Source organism: Barbus barbus (assembly GCF_936440315.1).
Source record: "Barbus barbus genome assembly, chromosome: 31".
Lineage (NCBI taxonomy): Eukaryota > Metazoa > Chordata > Actinopteri > Cypriniformes > Cyprinidae > Barbus > Barbus barbus.
In genome coordinates this window covers 27023931-27051576 of record NC_136759.1, presented here as the reverse complement: position 1 = coordinate 27051576, position 27646 = coordinate 27023931, and the positions used below count along the sequence as shown (strand labels likewise).

Sequence of the window (27646 nt, the reverse complement as noted above, 5' to 3'; positions counted from 1 at the left end):
AATTCTTGCATAATGATCTGCAATCATGACAGTATACACTTAATAAAATACTGTGCACATCCGATTTAAAAAAATATAGAAATAAAAACGTAACCCTTATACTAACATAAGAAGGTCCGTTTATAGCACTGACTGATTTTTAAATTGTTTATATTGTCATGTAGATTTATTAAATGTGATGCATTCTTTGAAAAGTATAAAATCTGCTAAACTCTCCCGTCATAATCTGTTCAAGGCGCCCGTAATCCCTGATCTGAATCTGTTTCTCAGGAGCGGTTCATGCTGTGTGTCACACCAAAGACCTCATAAACATCGCAGTCCTGATTCTGGATAAAAAGATGATTCAGATCATTTTTGAATTGAGTCATGTGGGTCTTTGACTTCAAACAAGTTTCATATACTCATGTATGTGTAAGCGGGTCTTTTCAAGGTTTATTTTAAACTAGAGACAAGCTGTTGATTACATTTAAGGTTATTTCCTGGAGCTGAAGCATGTATATTATGCTGAAAACCTTGAGTGGTTGGGTGGCTGGCAGCATTGGTTTTTAGTGTGAATGCTACGAAAAAAACAGCGATTGACTACAAATACATTTGAGAAGATATCGGAGTAATATTTTTACAGACTGCCGAAGGCTACAGAAAAGCAAATGGATCCCTGCAATTCAGAGAAACAAATGGACTCCAGGCAGCAAAACACTGATTTTCAGTTCTTTTGTTAATGTGGTGAAATCATACCCCATATATTGTATTAGTGCGGTCAATCAATAAAAAAAAAAAAAACTAAATCGCACTTTTCTGACATTAATCGTGATTAAGCCCACCTAACATTAAAGTTTTTATATACTTTTATATTGCAATTTCACATTCAATCTTCAAATTAATGTACAAAGACAGTATATTTTTAACATTTGTTTAATGGTGTTTTTTTTGTATGACTGAAGGCCAGTATTGCTGAGAGCAATGCTACTGTCTATAACATTGAACCATTGACTATAGCCGTTCAACATTACCGTATGAGGGAGAGTTATCAGTTTGAACATTTATTAGACTTTAATAAAATAACATCTAATTTAAATGAACTTAATCTTCACATAAACCTATTATAATGTCATATTTACCTGTGCCCTTCAGCAGAAATATACAGAAATTGAAGTTAACAAATTCTAAATTAAATGTAGATGAATCCTTAAAACCATAAAAGTTCTTTTTTCTTTTGTTCTTGAACAGAATCACAGCAGCTGGTTATATTGGCTGCTGTTTCTTTAAGAGCTGCCGCTGCTGAGCATGATCTCACGGATCCTATTCTCTTGTCCTTTTCTGACCCACTTCAAGTCTTAACGTCCCTGCTAATGAGCTGATGAGTTGAATGGAGCGTGTTAGATGAGGGAGACCATGCTGCTCCAGGACAGTTTGGAAAGCATTTCAGAGACATGTTCTTAAAGTAACTCGTATATAGGCCTAACATATTACATGCACGCACCGTTTTAAGGCCGCTTTAGTCACGTTTTTGACTACTTCATGACTAAACTGACCACAACATTGCATGCACGTAGTTTATTTTGTGAATTAATATGAATACAAGGTACAGCGCGTATATTTTCTGCAAAGTTGCGCAGGCGCTGTGATTTAATGCTATTTGAGGAGTTCTGCTGCATTCACGTGCTGTCGGGATTATCGGTGAATACCAGATTCCTGGATGGGTATAAACAGGTCGGAGCCAGCTGGATGGTTGGGACGTGAGGTTTGTTTAATGTCATGTGGGTTGTCGTATCGGTTCAGGCTCCTGCTGGCGGTACGGTAGATGAGTGGAAAAGGGTTGTTTTGTAAAGATCAAGCTGTGAAAAGTGCATTTTCTTGGTGGCTTTTGTACAACGTTTTCTTAGTACCACACACATCTTACAATCTCGTGTCTGACAATATCATCTTTTTTTCTACAAACAACTAATTTGCTCTCCAGGATATGGATAACGAAGACCATAAGCAGGTAATGTAATTGCATGGCATTGTAATTCTTTCTATGAATCCCATATTTTTAATACATTATAAGGGTATTTTAAGGCATTATAATGAATGCATAATGCATTATAAAAAAACCATGTCATCTTATGAATATTCATAAGAACAGTTTTAATGTATTAAAATATTTACTTATTAGTGGTTATAGCTTTTAAGATTATGATGATTTATAACAGTGAACACGTTGCATCCACTTAAGTTACAATGGATTATATTTCTCATAGTTATAATGTATTATAAGTCTCATATCTTGCCACCTTTCTTATGCTACTTTACCTAAAGCCATCAGTGACATCAATGAATATTTTTTTCTCAAAGAGCCATAAGATCAGATCAGATTGCTTTGAACTGTTTTATTTTAATATCGGTTTGATTATTTTGATGATACACTTTAGGCAGCTGTTGTTAAGTAACTGTATGTCAACTAGCAGTCATTGGAGTATAGTAGTATGGCTGCTAAATATATGCTAACACTTTATTTTGATGGTTCCCCAACAGACAAACTGAGTATAAGCAACTTTGCGAGTACGTCAACATTATACCAACCCTAACCTGAGCCTACAAATACTCTGAGTTAATACTCTGGTCAATAGACTAAGGGGACATCAAAATAAAACGTAACCTAACATATAAACATTGCATATTTTTTTTTTTTCAGTTGAAATTATTAATTCTCATCAAAATTAATATTAGCCTCACAGGGAACACTCAAATAACACTCCACACCTGACCACTTACAAGATCTACTGTAGTAAGATACTGTGCAGATCTTAAACATTGTCAAGATATATAGTCCATTATCAATGTAAAAGTTATAAGCACAAATGCGTAAGCATTATAACGTATTATAATTGCTGTTATGATTATTTATAAGACAATATAATAGAAGGTTTTTTATAATGCATTATGCATTCATTATAATGCCTTAAGAATACCCTTATAATGTATTATAAATATGGGCTTCATAGAAAGTGTTACCGTCATTTTTTTTTTTTTTACATTTTGGACTGCACTGATTTATAAAGTAAATGTCTTAAACGTTTGTACCTGTTTTTATACAGTTTATGATAGATACACTGTAAAAAGTGAACAGCTGGATCAACTTTAAAAAAAATACTTCAATTGGTAACACCTAAAAAAATAAAGTCAACATAATTTATTACAGATAATAAAATAAATAAATTAAATAATAAATTAAGTTGAAGAAAAAAAGTTTTTTTTAGATGTTACCAATTGAAGTATTTTTTTTTAAGTTGATCCAGCTGTTCACGGTTTACAGTGTAATTTTCTAAATAATAAGGTACATTTTCAAAAGTATTAGAACACATCTCCTAACCTCCTAATCCACAATGTAATATAATTAAACATGGTTTAAATAACATTTTTGTATTTAATACTAATAATAATCAATAATCAGTTTTGTGTAAATTAATGGTGAATAAACTAGCATTTTGTCTAGTGGTTTTTAAAATGAATACTTCATTTGAAAATAGTAATAAAGTCTAATGTACTTGGTGTCCAGAAATTTTAAGGGATGACATAAGGCCATTTATTTGCATAGCATAGACCTACAGAGCTGAGAAATGATTCTTGAAATGTTTGTACATGTTCAACAAGAGAATAAAGTCATGCATATCTTGGATGGCATGGGGAGAATGTTTTAAATTCAGTTTAACCCTAATGCTCATTGTGCTTCTTGTGTACCCACCAGGTTATGTTGGGAAGGACAAGCGAGGCGAGCTCCGTGGAATTTACTCAGAAGCAATGCATCCTGGATTGTGCAGTGTCCACTGCATGCAAGTCTATTGTGCTGAATACATGATTTGTACATGATTTGAGTCATCAGAAATAAAATCATTTATCCACCCTGAGATTTCAGATTAATACATTGATTTGTGTAACATGTTCTGAAGAACATTAGTCTGTCATTTGCTGTAATTTGATTTAAAAAATATGCAAAATAAATGTGCATTACAGGCAAATTGGAACTACATTTTCTTAACCGTACTCAACATTTTCTTTATGTATCACACCTCCTAAGTGCATAATCATAAATCATTCGTGATCCAGCTTCATCTACAGAAGAACTGAGTATAAGGTTTTTTTTTATGAATCTTTGTAAATCGCCTTTCCTAATAATGTGCTAGTTAGCCAGTTTCGAGGCTAAAGTACTGCTGGTCACTCCACGGAAGAGAGGGGCGGGGTCAGCAGAGCTCATTAGCATTTAAAGCAACGGACTAAAAAACGGCTTGATGAAAACAGCTGATTTTGACAGGGTAAAGGTGTTTTTACACTACCATTGAGAAATTTTAACCAAAGTATGTTATAGACTTTTCATTACGACCCTAAAGAATCATAAACTTGTGCAAAATGGACAACCGATGATCCCTTTAACACTGCTCAGTGTTTATCCATATATAATGTTAAAAGTAACACCGAAGCAGTGTTAATGAGGTAATTAAAAGATTCATTAAGTGATCATTGACCATTATTGAAGACACGTGTTAAAAAGCAGAATCATCAAAGACAATCACAATTTTAAAAGTCACTATTATAGTGGTCAGTGTTTACTTGATCGATGAATCCAAGATGGCAGCTCGTTAGTTTGCTAGTGTTAGTATCTATCTATTCATTATGTTGAAGTATTGACACCATAAATGCGGTGTTGAATTTAAAGAATAAAAAAGAAAATCTTTTATTTGAAATGATCCACTTGTCGACGGCATGTTTACTTAGTGAGCTGTGGCCAGTTCATGCTCCACGGGGATTCAGCGTGTTATCCCAGAAAGCAAAATTTGTCTGGGCCACAACCTTGCTTCACTTCTGACCCAATTCTGTCTGGGTCCCTGGCCCACACACTGAAAACCAACTCAAACTATTTCCTCTGTCCCAGATGCAGCCCACGCCCTGTAAAATGACTCTTATTTACTGATGTGGCCCAGATCTGGCCCGCACACTGTAGAGTGACTTCTATTATTTTATGTGGCCCAGGTATGGCCCAAACACAGATGTGGCTGAGACTCGGCTTGGTCCCCGGGCCAAATGTGGCCCAGAAACTGCTAAATGTAATTCAGCAGTGAAACACAAACAACCATTTAAAAACATTAAAAAGGCTTTAATTATAAAATTACTAAATACTTTAATATAAATATTAACAATGAACAAATGTACTACAGTATAAACATTAACCCACTTTTTAAACCACAAAGTACAAGTAAATTATATTTACTGTATATTATATATATAAAAAACATGTCATAATTCAGTTCATTTATTATCAAATAGCATCAGTGCAGTCAAATCAATAATATTGCTGAATATTAAGTGTCTTCTACCTAGCAAGGCAACAGTGACAAGGAACCCAAACAAGACCAGGCTCAGTCAGGAAACCAGTTCTCTTCTGACCAAACCAATGAACATGGTGCGATTATTCCAGGCTGCATCACAAGTCAGATTGTGGATTGATATCAATCAGAATATTTCATCCAATTTCTTCTGCTTGAAGAAGCATCATGCCAGTAGGTGAAGCTGGTAAAAAGGTCTGTGCAGAGGGCTTGTCTGGTTCTCGCAGTCTTTGCTGAGGATCTGTGCTGGGGCCGTCAATGAGATCTTCACAGGGATCTGTCATCTAGCTGACATGGTCTCCGCTGACATTCAGGGATGTGTTGTGGTCATTTCTAGGTGCAGGTCCACCGTCTGGTCTGGATACCGGCTCGATCACCTGATTACTGTAACCTAGGGATAAGGGTGAGACAGTATAAGCCACTAATATAAGCATTGAAGTCATTCTTCTTACAAATTAACAAGTACTTTAGATATTATGGGAAGTGTTGTTGCTTACCCTAATTGGTGCAGCATAAAAATCCTTTAAGGGATGTGAATTATAGAAATGTGATAGTGTGTAGGGAAGGTTAAAGAGATGGGACTCTTAAACTCACAGAGTGTGTCTGTCTTCTGAAGTCCACTCTTCTGATCTGCCACCTCTTCACAGTCCCCTTGACCTCCATTTCAACAGCATTAGCTTGAACGTTTTTCCAAATTGCAGCCTTGAAATGTATAAATATCATCAGTCAAGTTTGCTGCATTGCGCATGTGTTATTACAAAACTGCTGTCAAGTGTAATCAGGCATTAAAAAGTCCTACATTTCTTTCCTGCAAACCAACACATAAATTTAAGTGTGCTTTCAATACAGTGTTCAATCTAGGCTCTCTCAAAATGATGAACAAACGGAAAAAAGCATGTTCATTTCAAGTCTAGTCTTTAATAACGTTCACAAGAACATCAATTTATGGAAAGTTTTTCTGACAAATTTTAGTTGGACTTTCGGTGTTTTAGAGAACGTTTAAATATCATTCCCGTGATGTTCGCAAAACAGTAAAATGGAACGTTCCCTTTAATGTAGTCTCTGACGTTGGCATAACAATATTGTAATGATTTGTTTGTCATGAAGTTTTGAACGCTCAGAGATATAACGTTTTCCTAGCCTAATGGAAACCTTAGCAAACATATTTTGGTAGCTGGGTAGGTGATTGTTGACGCAGTCACGCGCGTCTCTGAACTCTGTCTCTAGATCAGCGCGCTCTGGAGACGGAGTCGTTCAGCGCTCTTCCCTTGGGTTTATCGTGATGGGATCTATTTTCATGAGGTGCTTTTATAAATAAAGAGTGAATGCAGGCAGATGGAGGTGTTTGTGCTGCTGTCAGCTCTGCTGTGCGTTCAGACCGGCCTCAGCTCTCCAGTCTCCACAGCTGCTCGGGCTCAGGTGAGATCGCCTCTCCGTCGCGCATTCTGTTCTTCTGGACCAAAATAACCTGTAGATACGTTTAAATACGGACAATGACTGTATTTCTGTTTAACTAGATTAGGCTACATTAGATGCAACATTATTTAAAGGTTGCAAAAACGTCTCTTCTTGTTCTACTACACCGTAATTGTTTCCAAAAGAAAAGCATTTTGTATTATTCTGAAAACGTTTAAATGTCCAGTTTTCTTGTCGTTTTTAAACCGTTATTTAAACCAAAGATTACAAAAATGTTCCTTACAAAGTTGTACTAACTTGTCACCGACAATATAAGGTTCTTTGACCGGTTCATTTAATATTTAAACGTTAAAATATCAATTTTTGTTGTCGTGATTATAAAGTTATTTAAATGTTAAAGAGCATTTCTTAGAGCGTTTATCAAGTACAAATAACTGAGAAATTTGCCTAACGTTTTCTCTCATATGACAACGTCTATCAAATATTAATAAGGATATAAGACCGTTTTCTCCCATTATATAACATTTAAAAAACGTCCCCTGTTGGGATATAGCCTTTATCTAACTGTCTCTGTTCCTTCATATGCCTCAATGATTCCAGTAAATTCATGTTTTTCAGAAAACTCATGCTTTTAGTTATACAAAAGCATGCAAACATTTTGGAGACATGTATTGTCCTGCTCTGCCGTTCAGCTGTAGAAAACCATCCTGTTTTGTGGTCAGAATAATTGGCACTGCCATAAACTATGCAATGAACCCAAAGAAGCATTTCCATTGTGAGTACTGTCCTTACATGCTTCTGTCTCCAGAACTGAGAAACATTTACATGACAGCTGCACAATCAAACAGTAAATAAAAACAGCCACTGATAATGATTGACGGTTTCAGTGTGATTTTTAGTTTACAAGTTCTCCTGATTATACTCTGGGAGACTTGTTCAAAGTATAAACAATGATCCTGTGCACTTGTTGAAATCTGGGTTCCTCTATAAAGTTGTTTGCGCTTCTTTAATTATGTATTGCCTCACTTCAGATCAGTCAACACATTCTGTGCCTGTGACCTCCAGTTCAGATCTACACTACACCTACACTACAGGCAAATATGCAGTTTACATGCCAGTACCTGACAGAGACATATCCTCTCATGCACAGATCCAAAAATGATGCTTTCCTCTGGGAAGAAATAAGCAAAGCATTTCCTTTAGTTTCTCCACAAACCATTGTTTGAAATGGGGTATTGCAGAGAGATATAATACCACACATTTTCAAATGAAGCAGCTTTTTTCCTTTCCGTATGGTCATTTTGCATTCTCATAGGGTTTTCACAACACAATAAAGGCCATCTTCTAAAGCATTTCAGAGGCACAAAGACCCATATCTTCATGCAGGGAACAACAAATGCTTCTGACTACCTCCATTGTTGTTGTGTCTGTGTTACAAATACTTCATTTCCGAAGATGCTTTTTTGCGGTGCTCTGATATATCAGCATGTCTCAGATGTAGATTGAGGGAGTAATGACGTATGTGTGCGCAGGCTTTTCTGGAGAGATATGGATACCTGCACAAGGAGAATGAATCTCTCAGCACAGCTGAAGTCAAGTCTGCCATCAGGTAACCCCGTGACATTGAGTTACTGGGCCTTTGGTTTTTCATCTGTTGAAATATAAGCACAGAGATGGAGTAGGAAACCAGAGCTGATGTGTTTTTGTTTGTTTGTCTGTTTTATCATAACTGTATGATCACTCTCTGGGTGTCAGTTCATCGTCTTCCAGTACGCAAATGTAGTATATTACATTTCCATATGAAATACGGGTGTCGCCATATACAGGTATTGATGATAACCATGATATTTCAATTATATTTCTTAATAGATCAATAGGACTAATATTTTTGATCTCTTAATAAAACAATAGGATTAATATTTTAATCTCTCAATAAGGCAAGAGGGCTAATATTTGAATCTGTTTATTCATCAGGCAAATACAGACAGTTCCAACATAATCCAATTTAAAAACAACACATGACCAATATGTGGACACATCATTACCAATTACAATCATTGACGCAATACATTATTAAACCTGCAAAGGATACACAGAAAATGTACACATTCTCATCTGTACGTATGTGAAATTTATATATTGCTTTATAGGTAACGTATAGCAATATCACTCTTGTTATAGAACAATATATGTCAAATATTACATTTCCATATGGGATCTGTGGATACATTCTTAATACATTTACTGTTTGTAGTACTGATTGTGTAGCTGTCCATAGCTGAAAGGCATAGCAGGACAATACATGTCTCCAAAATCACCTTATTAGTCACATATGGCAGTATAACTCTCGATATATGTCAATATCATACCTATCAAAAACGGTACAGTTGAATGTTGTTAGCACTAGTCCAGAGGAATGGGTTTGTGATGCAGTGAAGGGTTCTACTGTGTTTCAGAGAGTTTCAGTGGTTGTCTCAGCTGCCCGTCACTGGAGGACTGGACAGGGTCACTCTGGAGAAGATGAGCTCGCCCCGCTGCGGGGTTCAGGACGCCTGGAGTCAAAGGGCCAGTAGCATCTTCACAGGCCGACAGCTCCGGAAGAAGCGCTCCACTCAGACAGGTGAACACATTTCATCCGTTCCAGCTTATGTTTATATCTAGAAATGTTGGGAACACCCTAAAACTCTGCCATGAAGGTTTTTATTATCTTCTACTGTTCTCTGAGGTCCCTTTATAATGTTATCAAGATTTTTACATCAAATACACAAAACCATTTCAGCAATATGGCGTTCTTTGTTCAGCCAACTGTGTTTCAAGAAGTTAGCATTTATTTGTATTAATAAATAAATAATGCAAGTATTTGAGGCTCGTAAACTGGAAAATATGTAGTTAGTTTCATTATTTTTAAAAGCATAAAGACTACCAGAAAGTTATTTTCATTTGATGGAGTCCAATTTATTTATTGCAAAACAGTGATGAACTGAAAAACTGAAAGAATGCATGCAGTTCCTGTATTTGTTAAAAAAGATTGATGAGTGGCAGGCACAGCAGGTTAAACAGTGTTTTCTCAGATGCGGGAGTTGTGAGGTGGTTCTGCTGGGTGGGGTCCTAATAATAGATAAATACAGTGGGACTCATAATTACTGTCCATACTGAGCAAATACACATCTAAACATCCACTTCTGTAAAGACCCAAAACAAAACACACACACAAACTCACGTTTACACTGAAACTAAAAGAGCAGATCTTCACAAAACACTCATTCTCTGTTCGGTGCTTTCATTCAGGTCCTATGGCACGGAGGACCGTTTCACAGAAGACATTTTTATTAGACGGATTACAGTGAACGCACATGTGCTTGAATCTTTTGGTCATACTGTACATGACAGATATACTCAGATGATCTTAAGTTAGTTAAATAGTAGATCAGGCAGGTGGAAGGAGAATCAATGATACGATTAACAGAGGCTGCACTGAAATAGAGGCTCAGTGTGTGTGTGTGTGTGTGAATTGGCAGGGGTACGTGAATCGTAAATTCAGACCTGTCACTTTGAAAACACGCTAATACTTCAGGAATGCAGCAGCATTGCTCTGAGTATGAGTGTGTTCATGTCAGTACCTGATGTCTGCAAACTCCTCTCACTAGGGGTTAACTAGTATAGACTTATTAGTGAAGACATTCATTTCACACATCAGTTAAATCAAAGATTTAAGAAATGAAAATAGTTCCGGTTCTTGATTCTGATTGGTTGAGCCATGTTCTGTTTCTGAGGAACTACATTCTTCTTGGGGCTTATTGCTTTATTAGGAATAATGGTATAACAGAGAAAAACCACACACGTTATCCTCTGACAGCAGTGTTATTAGTGTCTTGGAAGTCTGTAATTATGTGTGCAATTCACAAAACCTCTCATGTTAAGCTAATTACGTACTGAGCTGAGCTCTTGTCAGTTTGGAATGTTTTGGATGCAATCAGTTGATTTTTACAGAATATGTAAAAGACATTGGATATCATTTTAATTTTGTATTTTTAAACGTGTCATTAATTTATACAGTAATACAAAATTAGGTGTTAATTAAGTCTAAATTGGGATCTAAAATCCCCTTAATATTCAGTGATGTGACTTAACTAATGCTATCAGATGAAAACAAAACTGAGAACACATGAATTTTGCATCAACGCTGTTATTAATCTGAACTGAATCTACACTGAACTGACTTGAACTGAACTGAATAGTGAATTGAGCATGTCTTTTTTCAGCAGAATTTGGATTTGCCTCATATTTGAAGTTTGCATTGTTGATTATGTTACTGTCCTGTTTAATACTGTGAAGCTGCCTTGAAAAAAGTGCTATAAAAAGGACTGGAGTGTGAAGATGTTTTAAATGTAATTAAAATAATTTCAGTAGTTATTAACTTAAATTATAAACACACTAGCAACAGCATTGTTCTGGGGCCTTTACTTTCAACACTTTTTTACTTCAAAATTAAACTAATTTGTTACCATACAAATCTAGATGAAATACAGCATCAGTTGAACGCCAGATAGAATAAATCTCACAAACTTCCACAGGAGAGAAGTGGTACAAACGTCACCTGACGTATCGTATCATGAACTGGCCGCGTAATCTGTCTCCCAGTCAAGTGCATGTGGCAGTGAAGATGGCCTTCCAGCTGTGGAGTAATGTGTCCAGACTGATCTTCCAGGAGCTCCAGCAGGGTCCCGCTGACATCCGGCTGGCCTTCTTTGAAGGAGAACATAATGATGGGACAGGGAATGCATTTGACGGGCCAGGTGAAGCTTTCTTTCTTTCTTAAATAAATAAATAAATATAACAATATTCTGGTTTTAAAAGGAATATTCCATGTTATTTTAAGCTGTAGGGGAATTTACTATTTAAACCCAAGGACTAGGTTTGATGAATGAAGACCAGGAGTCAGAGATGCAATCAACTGAAGAAAAATTTACTGAAGAAAATAGTTTGCAGTTTCAGGCAGAAGTCAGCTTCAGTACTGCGTACATGTTCCAGACACCAGTAGTTATACTCTAACACGGTCCCACTTTATATTAGGTGGCCTTAACTACTATGTACTTACATTTGAATGAATAATTTGATACAATGCACTTATTGTGTACATGCATGTTTTACATTGTACTTATGTTTTTATAAATACCTATATGTAGATACAGCTGTAATTAATTTCTGTAATTACATTTATAATTACACTGTTGACCCATCCCTTACACCTTAATTCACCCTTAAACATACCACCTAACCTCACCCGTATCCCACCTCAATAGCAGCAGAAGTGTTTTGCAATACAATATGACCACAATAAGTACTTATTTTTTTGATGTAAGTACATAGCAGTTAAGACCACCTGATATAAAGTGTGACCAAGGTCACTAATTACGTCAATACATAGGTAAGCAAGATTCTGGTTGGTCGAAACATAGATAAGCTAAGAAAATCTCCACACATGGACGTAAAACTCAAAGCATATCTTCTAGTGATTATTTTGGTGACAAGTGATCAGAGGCCAGACGCAATAGGTCTCTCCAGAGACGTATATCTGTTACCCTGGACATCAGGGTGACGGCAAATCACGGTTTCCTACTAGCGCTCTCTCTCTCTGCAACTAGCTGCAAAGACAGACATTCACACACATATGCAGAGAGCACTTATCTGTACTTCAAGGTTGCCGGGCTCTGCCCTGAATCTTATCAAATATGGTTAACTACACACACACAATGAGAGCAGCTTCTCAGAGAGTAAAAAGGCAGACTAAAGCCATATTCAGCTTATTTTCTAACATTAATAAATGTAACTTTAATTAATAAATATTCTAGAAATGTTATAATTAGAGTTATTATGAAGGCCATTGTAGAGCTGCGATCCACTCCTTCAAAGCCTAATGTCTATGGACAGCATTTGTACAAAAATGCATGAAACTATATATAATATACAGTGGGGATCGAAAGTTTGGGAACCCCTTGCAGAATCTGTGAAAATGTGGATAATTTTACCAAAATAAGAGAGATCATACAAAATGCATGTTATTTTTTATTTAGTACTGTCCTGAGTAAGATATTTTCCATAAAAGATGTTTACATATAGTCCACAAGACAAAAAAATAGCTGAAATTATTAAAATAACCCCATTCAAAAGTTTGGGAACCCTTGGTTCTTAATACTGTGTGTGGTTACCTGGATGATCTACGACTGTTTTTTTTTGTTTTGTGATGGTTGTGTTTGAGTCCCTTGTTTGTTCTGAACAGTTAAACTGAGCACTGTTCTTCAGAAAAATCCTCCAGGTCCTGCAGATTCCTCAGTTTTCCAGCATCTTTTGCATATTTTAACCCTTTCCAGCAGTAACTGTATGATTTTGAGATCCACCTTTTCAAACTGAGGATGATTGAGGGACTCAAACACAACAATTAAAAAAGGTTCAATCATTCACAGATGCTCCAGAAGGAAACACGATGCATTAAGAGCCGGGGGTGAAAACTTTTTGAATTTGAAGATCAAGGTAAATTGTACTTCATTTGTCTTCCAGGAAACATGCAAGTATCTTCTGTCGCGGGCAGTACTAAATGGAAAAATATGATATTTCAACAAAATAAGAAAAATTTGGACATCTTCATCCTGTTCAAAAGTTTTCACCCCCGGCTCTTAATGCATCGTGTTTCCTTCAGGAGCATCAGTGAATGTTTGAACCTTTTTTAATTGTTGTGTTTGAGTCCCTCAATCATCCTCAGTGTGAAAAGGTGGATCTCAAAATCATACAGTTTTATAAAATCATACATTATAAATCATAATGATCTGGGCTGCGTTCTCCGATAACGTTGTCTCTTAGCGCGCTACGAAGACTCAAAAGGTACACCTTAACTACAGGTATACATTTCCTACGTGTGTTCTCCAAACTATACCTTAGGATGTTGCTTAAGGTAAACCTTCTTAAGTTCGACCTTAGCAGGATAGGTTCACATATATACAGGAGCTCCTAGCGTTATAGAGTGAGTAAAGTATTGAGAAAGCGATATTCGTTATAAAGAATCACTTTAGAAATAGTAGAAATTGCATTTATCGGGGCTCACTGCATTTATAAAATAATCCAAATTGCAAACTAAATGCAACCTTTGATATAATAATATATATATATATATATATATATATATATATATATATATGCGCTATGTATGTATAATTTTGCAAGTGTGTGAACCCGCAACCTCCCAGCCAAAAGTAGGCTATTCTGCCTTAACCAGCTACATTAACTGGCTGTTTAGCTTCGCTTGCTCTTGAAGGGGTCGTTTATATGATCATGTTCATGTGTATTATGAAGGCCTGGTTGAGCGCTGATGAGGTGGCGATGGGGACAAGTGTCCCGTCCACAAGATCAATTACTCACGGGACACCCGCAATGGCATGGAAGCCTTGATGTGCCTCCATCACTTTGTGCATGGCTAAAGGCATACATATATAAACGGTGGCGTGACGGAGCAGGAGATTTGTAACTGAATGAACACACCGCCACACCGAGGTCTTACTCAGCCCATATCTATCCCCAACAACCTCCAGAAAACTCCCCACGGCATAAAAACGAAGAGCCGCCAGCAGCTGAATTTCGGGGCTGAGGGGGTAGCTCCGTCGAGTTTGTCTTGACAAATCTGGGCCAACAAGATGCAAGAGCTGCAGAATTTGCTCCCGTGGCAGGCAAATTTTTTTTACAATGGTCTCTTCTGACATGGTAGTCAGTGGACTAAAGTGTTCTCTTATAAAGTAGTTGACATACACTAACTGGCTCCGCGGACGGCGCCGTCTTTGATTTAAAACAAGTACTCGCTGTCTCGCTGCCATAGCTATAAAGTTTGTGTAAACTCATCTTTCTTTATATAGACTCCTAAGCCTTTTCTGTCAAATGGTTCGCCAGCTGATGTGCCTTAGGATAGTAATTAAAAAAGCTAACAACCATTAGTGTATGGAAACTTTATTAATGAAAACACTTCCATACACTGGGTAGGCTATAACAACTTAAGTATTTTATGTGTAAAATTTTAAAGTAAAGTAAAAATTAAATTTTAATACTAAATCAGATTTTATATTAAATGTTCATATAAAATTTTCTATGTGTAATTAAACTGCGATGTAAAAAAGCTTTTTGCGTAGTGGTGGCCACTAGCGGTATGAACCGTCAGCAGCGATAAGGTATAGCTTAGAGCGCTCCAGACCAACCTTACGAACGTATGACTTACAGAAGGTATACTTAACTAAGAAGGTTTCGGAAAACACGTATTAACGATAAGGTACTTCTTAAGGTACAACTTAAGAACGACGTAGCGTTAAGGTAGTTTCGGAGAACGCAGCCCTGGTTCGGTCCCTCAAGTCCAAGATCATCAGAGGCTTGCAGCATCGGCGCGCTCGCAACCGGTGCAGCGGCGATTACACCGGTATTGCTAGTAGGCCTACTCACGGTCGTATGATTATCCGCTGCTCCACCTTGGCTTTGTGTCTCATTAGGCTCATTCCTCCCTCCTACCATGCCATTAATGTCTCCACTCTTGTCGGTCATCTTTATTGGGTCTTACCACCTTCTAATATCCATGGCGTTTTGTTTGATTACATCACCGCACCTCACCACCAAAATTTTATTTTAAGATTGCATGCACAGCTAAGCAATTTTTTTCCCTCAAAGGAATTAGGAATGGCGTAATTACGTAAACCCTCTGTCTGTTTGTGGCTTTCACAAATATTTAACCAATGAAAAGACCTTGTGGCTAAACCTCGTAACGCCATTGGATCAAAATGTCAGCGAAACCTCGTAACTCACCCCGCCTCCATTCTGAATGAATCGCGTGCACAATCCGGAGACAGTTCTCTGCTTGTTCACTATGCAAAGGTATGCATAAATAACTGATGTTTGAAAAAAGTACAGTGGTTTCTTAACTCAAGAAACACTATGTCTGTAAAGGCTAATGTTTTTTGTGTGTTTGAAGAGCGGATAAGTTAGCATTTGCCATCTAATTGTAGCCAATATATACTTTTGTACACCTGTGACAGACAAAACAGATCTCCGTCATTCGCTTGCCTCTTCAAGATTCATCGCCTTTTAATCGCTCCCTCCATAAAAATCCCTCCATAACTGGCATAGATCTGCAGGAAAATTATAGTCATTTGGCAAATAAATAATTTATTGAGTGCGTGAGGCATGGCCCTGAGTGTGTGGATGAGAGGAGGCGTGGCTCTGAGTGCGTGGATGAGAGGAGGCATGACCCTGAGTGTGTGGATGAGAGGAGGCGTGGCTCTGAGTGCGTGAGGCATGGCCCTGAGTGTGTGGATGAGAGGAGGCGTGGCTCTGAGTGCGTGGATGAGAGGAGGCATGACCCTGAGTGTGTGGATGAGAGGAGGTGTGGCTCTGAGTTCGTGGATGAGAGGAGGCGTGGCCCTGAGTGCGTGGATGAGTGGAGGCGTGGCCCTGAGTGCGTGGATGAGAGGAGGCATGGCTCTGAGTGCGTGAGGCGTGGCCCTGAGTGCGTGGATAAGAGGAGGCGTGGCTCTGAGTGCGTGAGGCGTGGCCCTGAGTGCGTGGATAAGAGGAGACGTGGCCCTGAGTGCGTGGATAAGAGGAGGCGTGGCTCTGAGTGCGTGGAGGAGAGGAGGCGTGGCCCTGAGTGCGTGGATAAGAGGAGGCGTGGCCCTGAGTGTGTGGATAAGAGGAGGCGTGGCCCTGAGTGCGTGGATGAGAGGAGGCGTGGCCCTGAGTGCGTGGATGAGAGGAGGCGTGGCTCTGAGTGCGTGAGGCGTGGCCCTAAGTGCGTGGATAAGAGGAGGCGTGGCCCTGAGTGCGTGGATAAGAGGAGGCGTGGCTCTGAGTGCGTGGATGAGAGGAGGCGTGGCCCTGAGTGCGTGGATGAGAGGAGGCATGGCTCTGAGTGCGTGAGGCGTGGCCCTGAGTGCGTGGATAAGAGGAGGCGTGGCTCTGAGTGCGTGAGGCGTGGCCTTGAGTGCGTGGATAAGAGGAGGCGTGGCTCTGAGTGCGTGTATAAGAGGAGGCGTGGCTCTGAGTTTGTGGATGAGAGGAGGCGTGGCCCTGAGTGCGTGAGGCGTGGCCCTGAGTGCGTGGATGAGAGGAGGCGTGGCCCTGAGTGCGTGGATGAGAGGAGGCGTGGCTCTGAGTGCGTGAGGCGTGGCCCTAAGTGCGTGGATAAGAGGAGGCGTGGCCCTGAGTGCGTGGATAAGAGGAGGCGTGGCTCTGAGTGCGTGGATGAGAGGAGGCGTGGCCCTGAGTGCGTGAGGCGTGGCCCTGAGTGCGTGGATAAGAGGAGGCGTGGCCCTGAGTGCATGGATGAGAGGAGGCGTGGCCCTGAGTGCGTGGATAAGAGGAGGCGTGGCTCTGAGTGCGTGGATAAGAGGAGGCGTGGCTCTGAGTGCGTGGATAAGAGGAGGCGTGGCCCTGAGTGCGTGGATAAGAGGAGGCGTGGCTCTGAGTGCGTGGATGAGAGGAGGCGTGGCCCTGAGTGCGTGCATGAGGGGGGTGTGGCTCTAAATGAGTTAGCGGAGGCATCTCTGTAGGACTGGGGCACGTTCAAGCTCAGACTGGTGCCCAACGTTTTGCTACGTTTCCGGGTTGAATGACATGTTTCCTGGAAACAATGGTGTGCAACGGGGTTTGAGATATGTCTTCTCTTGTTTGGTGGGTGTGTCAAAAATGTCAGCCCAATCAGCAGCAACATGTATATAAACCACGTGGCATTAGAGACAGATCGCACAATGGGTCCAAGTGAAGTTGTTTACAAATGTGTCCACTGCAGCTCGTATATGCATCAATTGAAGATATTAGAAGACATGTTTGTCGTAAGAGTTTTATAGTAACATAACATATCAACATGGTGATGATGATGATGATGAAATTGTAAGTAAATGTAATTAACCTTAAAATAAATTCACATGAGCAAGAATATTGTTTGCACGTTTATTTACATTAAAGGCAAAATAACTGAAATAATAAGAGCACAGGTATAGATCTGGAACGTCTTTAAGTCTGTCTAAATATCATGTAGTAATTTCAATGTCTTCTGGTCCATATCCTTTCCTTAGGAAGGTGTGCAGACGCTGATTAATTTAACATAAAAATACTATACATAATTATATATTTTGCTATTGAATGGAGTGACACTTTCATAAACTTTTCTATGCTCCTCTGATTAGGCTATATAATGGTAAATATTACAATATCATACCACAACAACAGATCAGCAATAATGATAAGCCTAATACTCACAATAAGGTGTTAGAAGTGGATTATCCTTCACCTGAAATGTTAGTCTTTTCATGGTGAAATGCGAGGCAAATGTTGGATCACAATGATTAGGAACCACGGTTTCCACAAATCCCTTCACTCGATTGGGATGTTCTCTTTTATTCTGGACAGCAAGGGCAGTGACTGTAACATTGAGCGTATTTTGCAGTATTAAACACGTATTTATTCAGATTTCATCAGGCTCCGAATATTCTTCAAAAAGAACACAAAGAATGGCCTTCTCAGCTGCCATAGGTGCAACACTTGCATCATCAGAACAGGGTGTTCAACGCACCACCGTTTCCGTTTAATAAAAGTTTTGCATTGTTTTGTCGGGGCTGAACGCAGCCCTGCTGTGTGTGTGAACTCTCTGTCAGAGAGAAGACAGAGATATCACTTTATCTGGTATCACTTCGTTGATAATGTAGGAAAGTGGTAGTGAACCATTTAAAATATTTCAGCATATGTATCAAAAATGTATATTTTTGATAACACTATTAAGAAACCCAAAAGATTCAGGGCTTTTAAATAAACATTCTGGGCTAGAGCCCCAGAAGCCACCACCCTCTCCATCCCTGTGTGATAGAATCATGTACCAACTCTCTTTTTCCATAGTTTTTTGCAGACTTTCATCTAGGATACAGAAAGGGACATGAACGCTGCATGGCATAACTATTTATTCTTAATTTCTTTCTTTCTGTTCTTTAGGTGGCGCTCTGGCTCATGCATTTTTCCCTTTCCGTGGTGAAGCTCATTTTGACTTGTCTGAACGCTGGACCCTGAACGGTCTCAAAGGACACAACCTGTTCCTGGTGATGGCCCATGAAATTGGCCACACTCTGGGATTGGTGCATTCGCCTGTCCGTCACGCTCTAATGTCACCGTACTATAAGAAGATGAGCTCGAATGCACTGCTCAGCTGGGATGATATCACTGCGGTACAACAGCTGTACGGTAAACAAGCATCTCTTTTCTTGTCTGAACTTCTGAAAAGATTTTTGTTATTTGTAATATTGAAGGCTTTTAGGGTGACACTTTATTTTAAGATCCAATTCTCGCTATTAACACACCATGAACTATGTCTTTGGCCTCAATAAACACCTAATATGCTGCTTATTAGTTAGTGAGGTAGTAGGTTATTTTAGGTATTGGGCAGGATTGGGATGCAGAATATGATCATGCAGAATATGTGAATAAAAGTGAAATAATAATTGCATCAGTAGTGGTAGTAGTAATTCAGTAGTCCTCAGTGTCATGCTTGAATCCACGCATCTGCACCATGTATTCACACAGAGACAGAGCATGCAGGATTCAGATTTAAATAGTTTTTTTGCAGTTAATTATTCATGGACACTAGTCCCTATTGCCATCTGATGCAATTGTACTGTCCTACTTTTCATTTATTCATTCAAATTTGGCAAATTCTGTGACATTCCACATTATGACTGGATTCCGTCCGTGTTTTCTGCATCATGGAAATCATAGGGCCTTACAAACACAAGTAAACAGACTGATGCTGAAAGACACAGTAAGATAAAATCAAGTCCAGTTCCGGGCCGCTGAAACTGTCAGCTGCCTCTCATGTGTGTGTCAGGCAGGTTTACACACGCCAGACAGACTGATCATATCTCAAGAACGCTTCACTGAGTTTGCCAGACTGATCTTTCTTTCAGCCTTTCAGGAAAAAAAAATCTGATATGATTTCAAATCTTTCTTTTTGGACAAGTAGGTTGGAAAATCCTTGTGAAACATAAACCTTTGCTTTGGAATAGCTATTTTTAAATACATTCTTGTCATAGTTTAGAAAATCTCAACACGTTTCTAAAGAATGCTTTCAGATTTGCAAAATATGCAATCAACATATTGTGAAACATCAAACAAAACAAATTCTGGCAAAATGAACTTTTACAAATGATATTCAAATATCCAGATGATACTGTACAAACTGCATTTTCTATCCCCTTACCCTAAACCTACCAATCACAGAAATAAACCTCATAAAGCATACACCTGCGCGCACACACACAGAGTGCTTGTTGACAGCACTAATATATTACAGTGTTTAGTCAGTTACTACAGTCACTCTTTATTTAAATCAGACACTTTGCATGCATTCAGGATGTAGACACATCACAAACATCACTTCTTCAGATAATATCTGCTGTCAGCACAAATGTTTGTTTGGGTGTGTGTTCATGTTTATCAGAAGAAGTGTGTTCTGCATTCTTCCACCTAAATTACAGACTTTTGAATGGAAGCTTGTGTCTGCCACGGGCTTAAAAAAATCAAATGAATAAAGGAAAGGTGCACATTCTCACAATTCAGACTTTTTCTTGCAATTCTGAGAAATTCTTTCTTTCTGAGAATTTCAAGCTGAAAACTCAGAATTGCTTCCCTCCCCCATGATTCTGAGAAAAATGGCAAGATGATAACTCACAATTGCAAGAAATAAGACAAAATTGTGAAATAAATTTTTATTTTTATTTTTTTTTATTTCATAGTGGAAAAAAGACAGAATTGCAAGATGTAAGCTCAGAATTCTGAGTAGTCAGAATTCAACATTTATATGTCAAAATTCTCATAATTGAGAAAAAATGAGTTGCCATCAGTTGGTTTATTTTTATTTCAGACGAGCTGAATTCAGTGCATTACATGTAAGGGGACACAGAGGATCCTTCAAAGAAGCTATGCATTGCCTTTTGTAAGTTTAGTAATGTTCCCTGAGGCCCACTTACAGCATCATATTTTTATTTTTGGCCCTTTATTTTTTAAAAACTCCCACATATGGTTGCAGAGATGAGGACAATAAAAAAGTTCCAAAATAGTCTGGTGTTGAGTCTATATGTGGATATAATTTAAACCTAAGAAACTGAACTGAACAGTGAGTTTGCTGCTTATTAATAGTTAGTAAGGTAGTTTTTAACTTTAGGTATTAGGGATGTAGAATAAGGCATTAATATGTGCTTAATTACTACTAATAAATGGCTAATATTCTAGTAATATGCATGCTAATGAGCAACTAGTTAAGAGACCCTAAAATAAAGTGTTACCGAACTAACGAGGACACATGAATATAATAATTATCAAACAGACTGAGTATCACAACATCACAATCTGTGGTCTTTTTAAAAGTAAAAATATGTAATTACTTTAGTGCAACACTCCAATCCTGTAGATTTAAGTTTGAGCTCTTTTAATTGAGAGGCCACTACGATCGTCTACTGGTCACACGTCTTCATGCGATACGAGTTCACAGGTCAGAGTTCATCAAACTTTAAAATGCAGCAAAATTTGAGAGTTTGCGTTTACTGTCTCCCACATTCAGACGCGTATGAATGGACATCAGTGGATGTTTGTGCACCAGTGTCATATACTTTGGCATGCATGTGTGTGTGCAGGGAAATCAGCGGGGCATTCAGTGCAGCAGTTGGCAGGAAGGGCTCTGAGATTGGCCATGTGGGACTGGCAGGTTTCTCCAGACCCTAAAGGAGGTTCCCTCACACCGCAGTACTGCCAGGGCTTCTTTGATGCAGTCACCATGGGTAAGAACGAATCTTCTGTTACCCACTGAGATCAGTTTTCCTGGAGCTGTGTAAAGCGGTGTTTTTTCTGCAGATGAGAATGGGACAGTGCTGGTGTTTCAGGGCCGTCGTTTCTGGACGGTGTCTAATGGCAGCATGAGCGCTCCTCTCCCTCTTCAGACGCGTTGGCCAAAGCTGTCATTGGCTATTGAAGCAGCTGCCTTCTCTCCACTCGACAGCAAGCTCTACTTCTTTAAAGGTAGGCTGGACTTCAGACAGTTATGCTAACACAGGTAATGCAGGTGTTATGGTATATTACAAAATCCTGCTTTTGGGGATTTTCCAAGTGTCCCTTTCCAATGCAACATGATATGTATTCAGTTTTAAATTCAAAGTGACTTTTACATTTATTATAAATTCCAAGTTAAAAAATAGGATATTCGCTAGACTTGATTTTTTGTGCATTGTGACAAGTGGACATGTATGAATGTAAGTTTGCCAAGTTATGTCAGGAGAAAAGTAAAAAGGAAGAGCAAGTTTTACATTTAGTTCATTATTATGGAAAAATATTTTCTATGATATAACATGCACTGATAAATCGTTCACAAACAATCTCTCCAGTAAATAACTTATAGAGGCAGAGGGAAAAAAATGATTTGCAAGATTTAAACTCACAATTCAGAGGAAAAAGTCTGGGTAAAGTTGAACATGCTTGCAACAGTTGTGTAATATATTATTAATTAATTAATTAATAAAATCCGAGTTTGAGTGAAGGATGACAGAATGTCATCATTTTAAACCAATCAAAACAAATCAAACTTTGATAATATTTGTATTAAATATTTTGTATTTTGGGGGGATATATGGTATTAAAGTATATTTATGGAATAGTTATGATCAATTTATTACCTGTTAATCACTTTTTGAGCATAGACCTAAAAATGACATTACCAACTTAAACTGTCATAGATATTGAATGCCTTGGACTTGGAGCACAGACGGGTTTGATTTCTTGGCAAATTATTGCTGAATTGAAAAAAAAAAGGTTCATAATGTGAAGCCAAAAAAACAGTTACAAATGCACAAAAATAAAAAAATTAATTTTATATGAAATATATATTTTCCAAAACATGTTTTACTCTAAAACGGCGAACCATTCCTTTCCATTTTTGAGTTTGACTGTTTTTTCAAAACCAATTAACCTTTTCGAATCATGGCCATGACTTTGTTTTTTTGTGCGAAAACCTTTTGAAAAGTTTTGTATGATTCTGATGAAGTAAAGAATAAAAAAATGAAAAAGAATCAAACAGCAGAGTGTTAAGCTCCACTAATCTCTGTTATTTTGTCCTGTCAGGACGGCGGATCTGGCGTTACTCAGGCTCTGATCTGGACCCTGGATTCCCTAAGAAGAGCAGTAATCTGGGTTTGCCAAATCACCTTGACTGTGCCTTCTTCTACCAGCCGCTGGGACGCATGGTGCTCTTCAGAGGATCCCGATACTACGTCCTGAACCCGGAGTCTCTCAGCGTGGAGCCGTACTATCCTCGTGCCCTGCGGGACTGGAAAGGGCTTCCACGCGGACTCAACGGGGCCTTGACCCGGCCGGACGGAAAGCTGTATTTCTTCAAAGAGCAGCAGTACTGGAGGTTTGATCCTGGAAATGTGCGGATCACTGCGACTGGACAGTGGGCAGACAGACTGCCGTGGATTGGCTGCCACACAAATCCATCATTACAGGATAATGAGCTACTCTGACCAGCAGAGGGAGACAAACAAGCTTCACAATAATACACAACAGAAATATTGCTCTATTGCTCTACAAATGTATATATATATATTATTTTAGTACATCAGGTTAAACTAAATGAAAACGTCAAATGCTACCTTGGCAACTAGCTGAAATAAAACATGTTTTATATTTGATGTCAGTTAATGTTTATTTTATTTCAAGTCCATTTAAAAAAAAAAGTTTTAGTTTTTTTGAACTATAATAATCGTGACATGGAGTGAATATATTATGAAGTGAGGGTTTTTGCAAGTGTGAACAGAAAAAAAATATTAAAAGACAACATAAGCTGTGGGGTGGGGAAAAGTGTCAAAATGGTCAGAAAAAGTCCTGCTTCTGAGGCTTGATTATTAATTTAGAACAAAACAATTAATCATCTCTAAAAATGTGTCGGTTACCCTTGTTCCCTGATGGAGGGAGCGGAGACATTGTGTAAAAGTTCTGACACTAAGAGTCACTCTTGGGAGCCCAGACACCTCTAACAAATTACATTGTTGAGCAAAGTTGCCACGCCCCAGACATCCTCGTATAAATAAGCCAGCGTAGTTGTGTCCAGGGACCAGACATTGAGGTTCCAGAGATCTGGGCGTGTGTGCCAGATTGTGACCTTGTATTGATATGCCTGCCCTTCAAAGGCAAACTGAAGAAACGGCTTGTACCCTGGAACGATTGAGACGAAAGTACGTCTCTGACATATGTCAGCATGTTCTTGAGGGTCAACATTTTGAATGAAACTTCTGAAGGGCCCGGTTCAACACCCTCAGGTCCAAGATCGGTCTGAGCCCCCCACCCATTCGGGGAACAATGAAGTAGGGGCTGTAAAAACCTATCTTCAGAACAGCAGAATTCTCGCCTCACACTGCCATTGAACTTCAGCGGACACCTGGTGAACTGAATCGCAGAGCCGTGCTGAACGTTTCTGAGAAGGCAGCGGTAAGGGCTGGGGAGCTTAACTAAGCATCCTTATCAATGGTCTCAATGGAACTACGTGCAACGTACCTAGGGCAGGTTTCCTGCAGCTTAGCAAGACAAAAGGCACAGTGGCAGGAAGCAAAACATCCTTCGGGGCGCAGAGTGCCTTGTCCACCAGATCTGCCAAATGAGCCACTGACAAATGAGGGAACAGGGCTTCGACAACATGCATCATTACTGGCTTGAAGAGGGACCTTTTGCATCAGAGCGTGAGGAGATAAGTGGCAGACAGCTGGAGCAAAGCTGAAATTGAACTTGACCTGAGACAATCTCTCAAACTCATCTGGAAATTCAACCGGAGGACTCGAAGAGAGGGAGGAACAAGGAAATGACTGGGGTTACTCTGGGTCTTTTGGTGAAGAACCAGAACAAGTGGGACATGAACCATCCATGAGCGCTGCTTCAGCATGAGCACGGGCCAAACACTGAATGCAGAGATCATGCCAGTGATATGGAAAGGCATGAAACCGCAACCAGAAAAAAACATGCAGAAAGGCATGAGTTAAACCCACAATTCCGCCCGTGAAGTTCTTTTAGGAGGAAATTTGTTCTCAAAGATTGCCATTGAAGCATCCAGGGGTACTACTTTCACAACATTTAGCTGTGTGTGGGAAGGGAGAGACCACTGCCTGTGCCTTAGATTCAACAATGAGGAGATCGAGAGGTGAAGGAGTGTCGCTTCTAACAGAGAGATGCTCCATTCGGCTCCAAAAAACAGAATGAGTGAGCAAATGCCAGGCTGGCCTATTTATACCCTTATGTCCAGGTGTGGCCACTTAGGCAAATTTTGCTCAACAATTTCAATGGCCTTTTCTCAATGATGTCAGAGGTGTCTGGGCACCCAAGAGCGACCCCTAGTGTGGGACCTTCGACACAACATCCAAGTGACTGAAAGAAAGTGAACAACAATACATACTCAATCGGGCTCAATGCCGATTCACTTTCTGCTTTTAAAAAAAAAATACTAAATGAAGGCCAAAAAATGAATGAAGGCTGCCTTACAAAAATCCTACAAATTGACACACAGGGTCTATTAAAGAGAACGACACTTCTCTCGTTTATTTCAAACATCCTTCTTCATATGACTACATAATTATTCAATTAATTTATTACTAACCTATATGACATTATTTTACAAGTAATAACTGTAAATACAAAGTACTATGTATTTAACATTTCATAAAAATACATTGTCAAATGTCAAAATACTGAGAGGTCTCAGAAATTGTTGAAATTGTTAGTACTAATAATTTAGTGGAAATACAAAAAACAGTTCTGAGACAAATACAGTGCTTTCTCAGAGGGCGCCTTGATATCAACTTGACATCAAATAATAGTCAAGACTCGATCAAGATGTTATATGTCATTTTCAATTTAGTTTGGATGGCAATTTCTTCCAGTGGTAATTGGGTGAAAATAGGAAGTTAATCCCACACTGAAATATGTTTGATGTTCAATTTACATCAAATCAACATCATGTAAAGTTTTTGACGTCAGTTGACCTGTTTTTTTAGGTAAATTTTGATGTCAATTTGATGTCTTTTCTACATCAGTTGCCCACTGGTTGTGTCTGGAAAAACATAAATCTGCATAATTAGGGTTTACTAGTTTCATTACACTCATTTACCTCTGCACAGTGCCTGTTTACAATGTACTGTATAACATATTAATCATTTGGCTCATGCTACACTGTAAGAGAATGTGTTCAGAATACAGTACTAGCTTTACTTCTACTATTTCTGCAGGTGTGCAGGAGATATACTTTAAACAGTATGAACACAGCCTGCCTGTTTGAACAGAACATTCATTTCTCAATGTGTCGTCATTAAACTGTCATCATAGAAACACTTGCACTTTTGGCGCTTTTCTATGAGAAACACTACATATACTTCTCTTCTGAACTGCACAGTGAATTATCTGAGCCTGACTCGATCAAAAGACAATCACTGTTTTACACTAATCCCTACTGTAATAAATTGTATTTTGACAGAAATGTTGTAGCTCACAAGTCTTTTAGTTGTGTTTTATTACAAATACACAGTTTGTTTTGTAAAAAAAACTATGATACTTTATGGAATGAGGTCCAGAAGTTCAGATTCAAACTCTGGGATTTAAAATCTTAAAACAACAACAAAAAAAAAACATTTTTGTAAATAGTGAAAAATTGTAAAAAAAAAAAAAAAAAAAAAAAAAAAAGTAAAAGCATGTAATGACACAATTAAATAAAATATATTTAAGATGTTGGGCAATTTATAGTTAAAATATTACATTGACACATCAAGTGCAGGTTGTTATAGTTCTCCCAAAAATGAAAATTAGCTAAACATTTCCTCTCCTTCAGGCCATTCAAGATGTAGATGAGTTTGTTTCTTCATCAGATTTGGAAAAATGTAGCATTATATCACTTGGATGCTCTGCAGTGAATGGGTGCCGTCAGAATGAGAGTCCAAACAGCGGATAAAAACACAATAATCGACTAGTAATCCACACCACTCCAGTCCATCAGTTAACATCTTGTGAAGACAAAAGCTGAAACACATCCATCAAGATGATTTTAACTAAATAGGAGTCCATAATCCATAATAACGCTTCCCCCAGTGAAAAAGTCCATCACCTGTTGTCTCTGACATCAAAATCAGCCACATTTGTTTAGAGCTGTTCTGGACTGTTTTGGCTTGTAAACGCTGCTTTATCTGTGCAGATTTCTCTCCTGATTCAGACCAGACCACTTTTGAACTGGAGGAAGTGTTATTATGGACTCATATTTTAGCACCAGTTTAAATGTCTTGATGGATTTGTTTCAGCTTTTGTCTTCTCCAGATGTTAACTGATGGACTGGAGTGGTGTGGATTATTGTGGTGTTTTTATCAGCTGTTTGGACTCTCATTCTGACGGCACCCATTCACTGCAGAGCATCCATTGCTGAGACACTGATGCTACATTCCTCCAAATCTGATGAAGAAACAAACTCATCTATATCTCGGATGGCCTGAGAGTGAATAAATTTAAAGCAAATTTTCATTTTTGGATTAACTAATATTTTAAAGCTGTGGAGGACCAAACATAATTCTGAAAATTGTGACAAAATTCTTAATTCACTGAAATTGTTATATTGATCATTGAATTTATACTTAAAAAGCTGTATTAATATGCAAAATAGAGTCTCTTTAATTTTCTATCATATGCAAAAGATAAAATGAAACTAGGGAATTATACTAATTGATAATTTATTAAGATTACGTAATTAATGATGTGAGTGGACGATCATGTATGAAAGCAACAGTATTGCT

At 38.6% G+C, this 27646-nt stretch overlaps 1 protein-coding gene across 1 annotated transcript; it reads left to right on the top strand.

The window, feature by feature from the left end:
* Window positions 1-6454: 6454 nt before the first annotated feature.
* Window positions 6455-26346, top strand: mmp28 (matrix metallopeptidase 28). Its single transcript, XM_079386947.1, has 8 exons — window positions 6455-6779; window positions 8309-8385; window positions 9233-9396; window positions 11351-11572; window positions 18786-19031; window positions 21476-21619; window positions 21693-21857; window positions 22953-26346. Exons 1-8 carry the CDS (start codon window positions 6696-6698, stop codon window positions 23351-23353), a joined length of 1503 nt encoding a protein of 500 aa, XP_079243073.1. The 5' UTR covers window positions 6455-6695; the 3' UTR covers window positions 23354-26346.
* Window positions 26347-27646: the final 1300 nt, after the last annotated feature.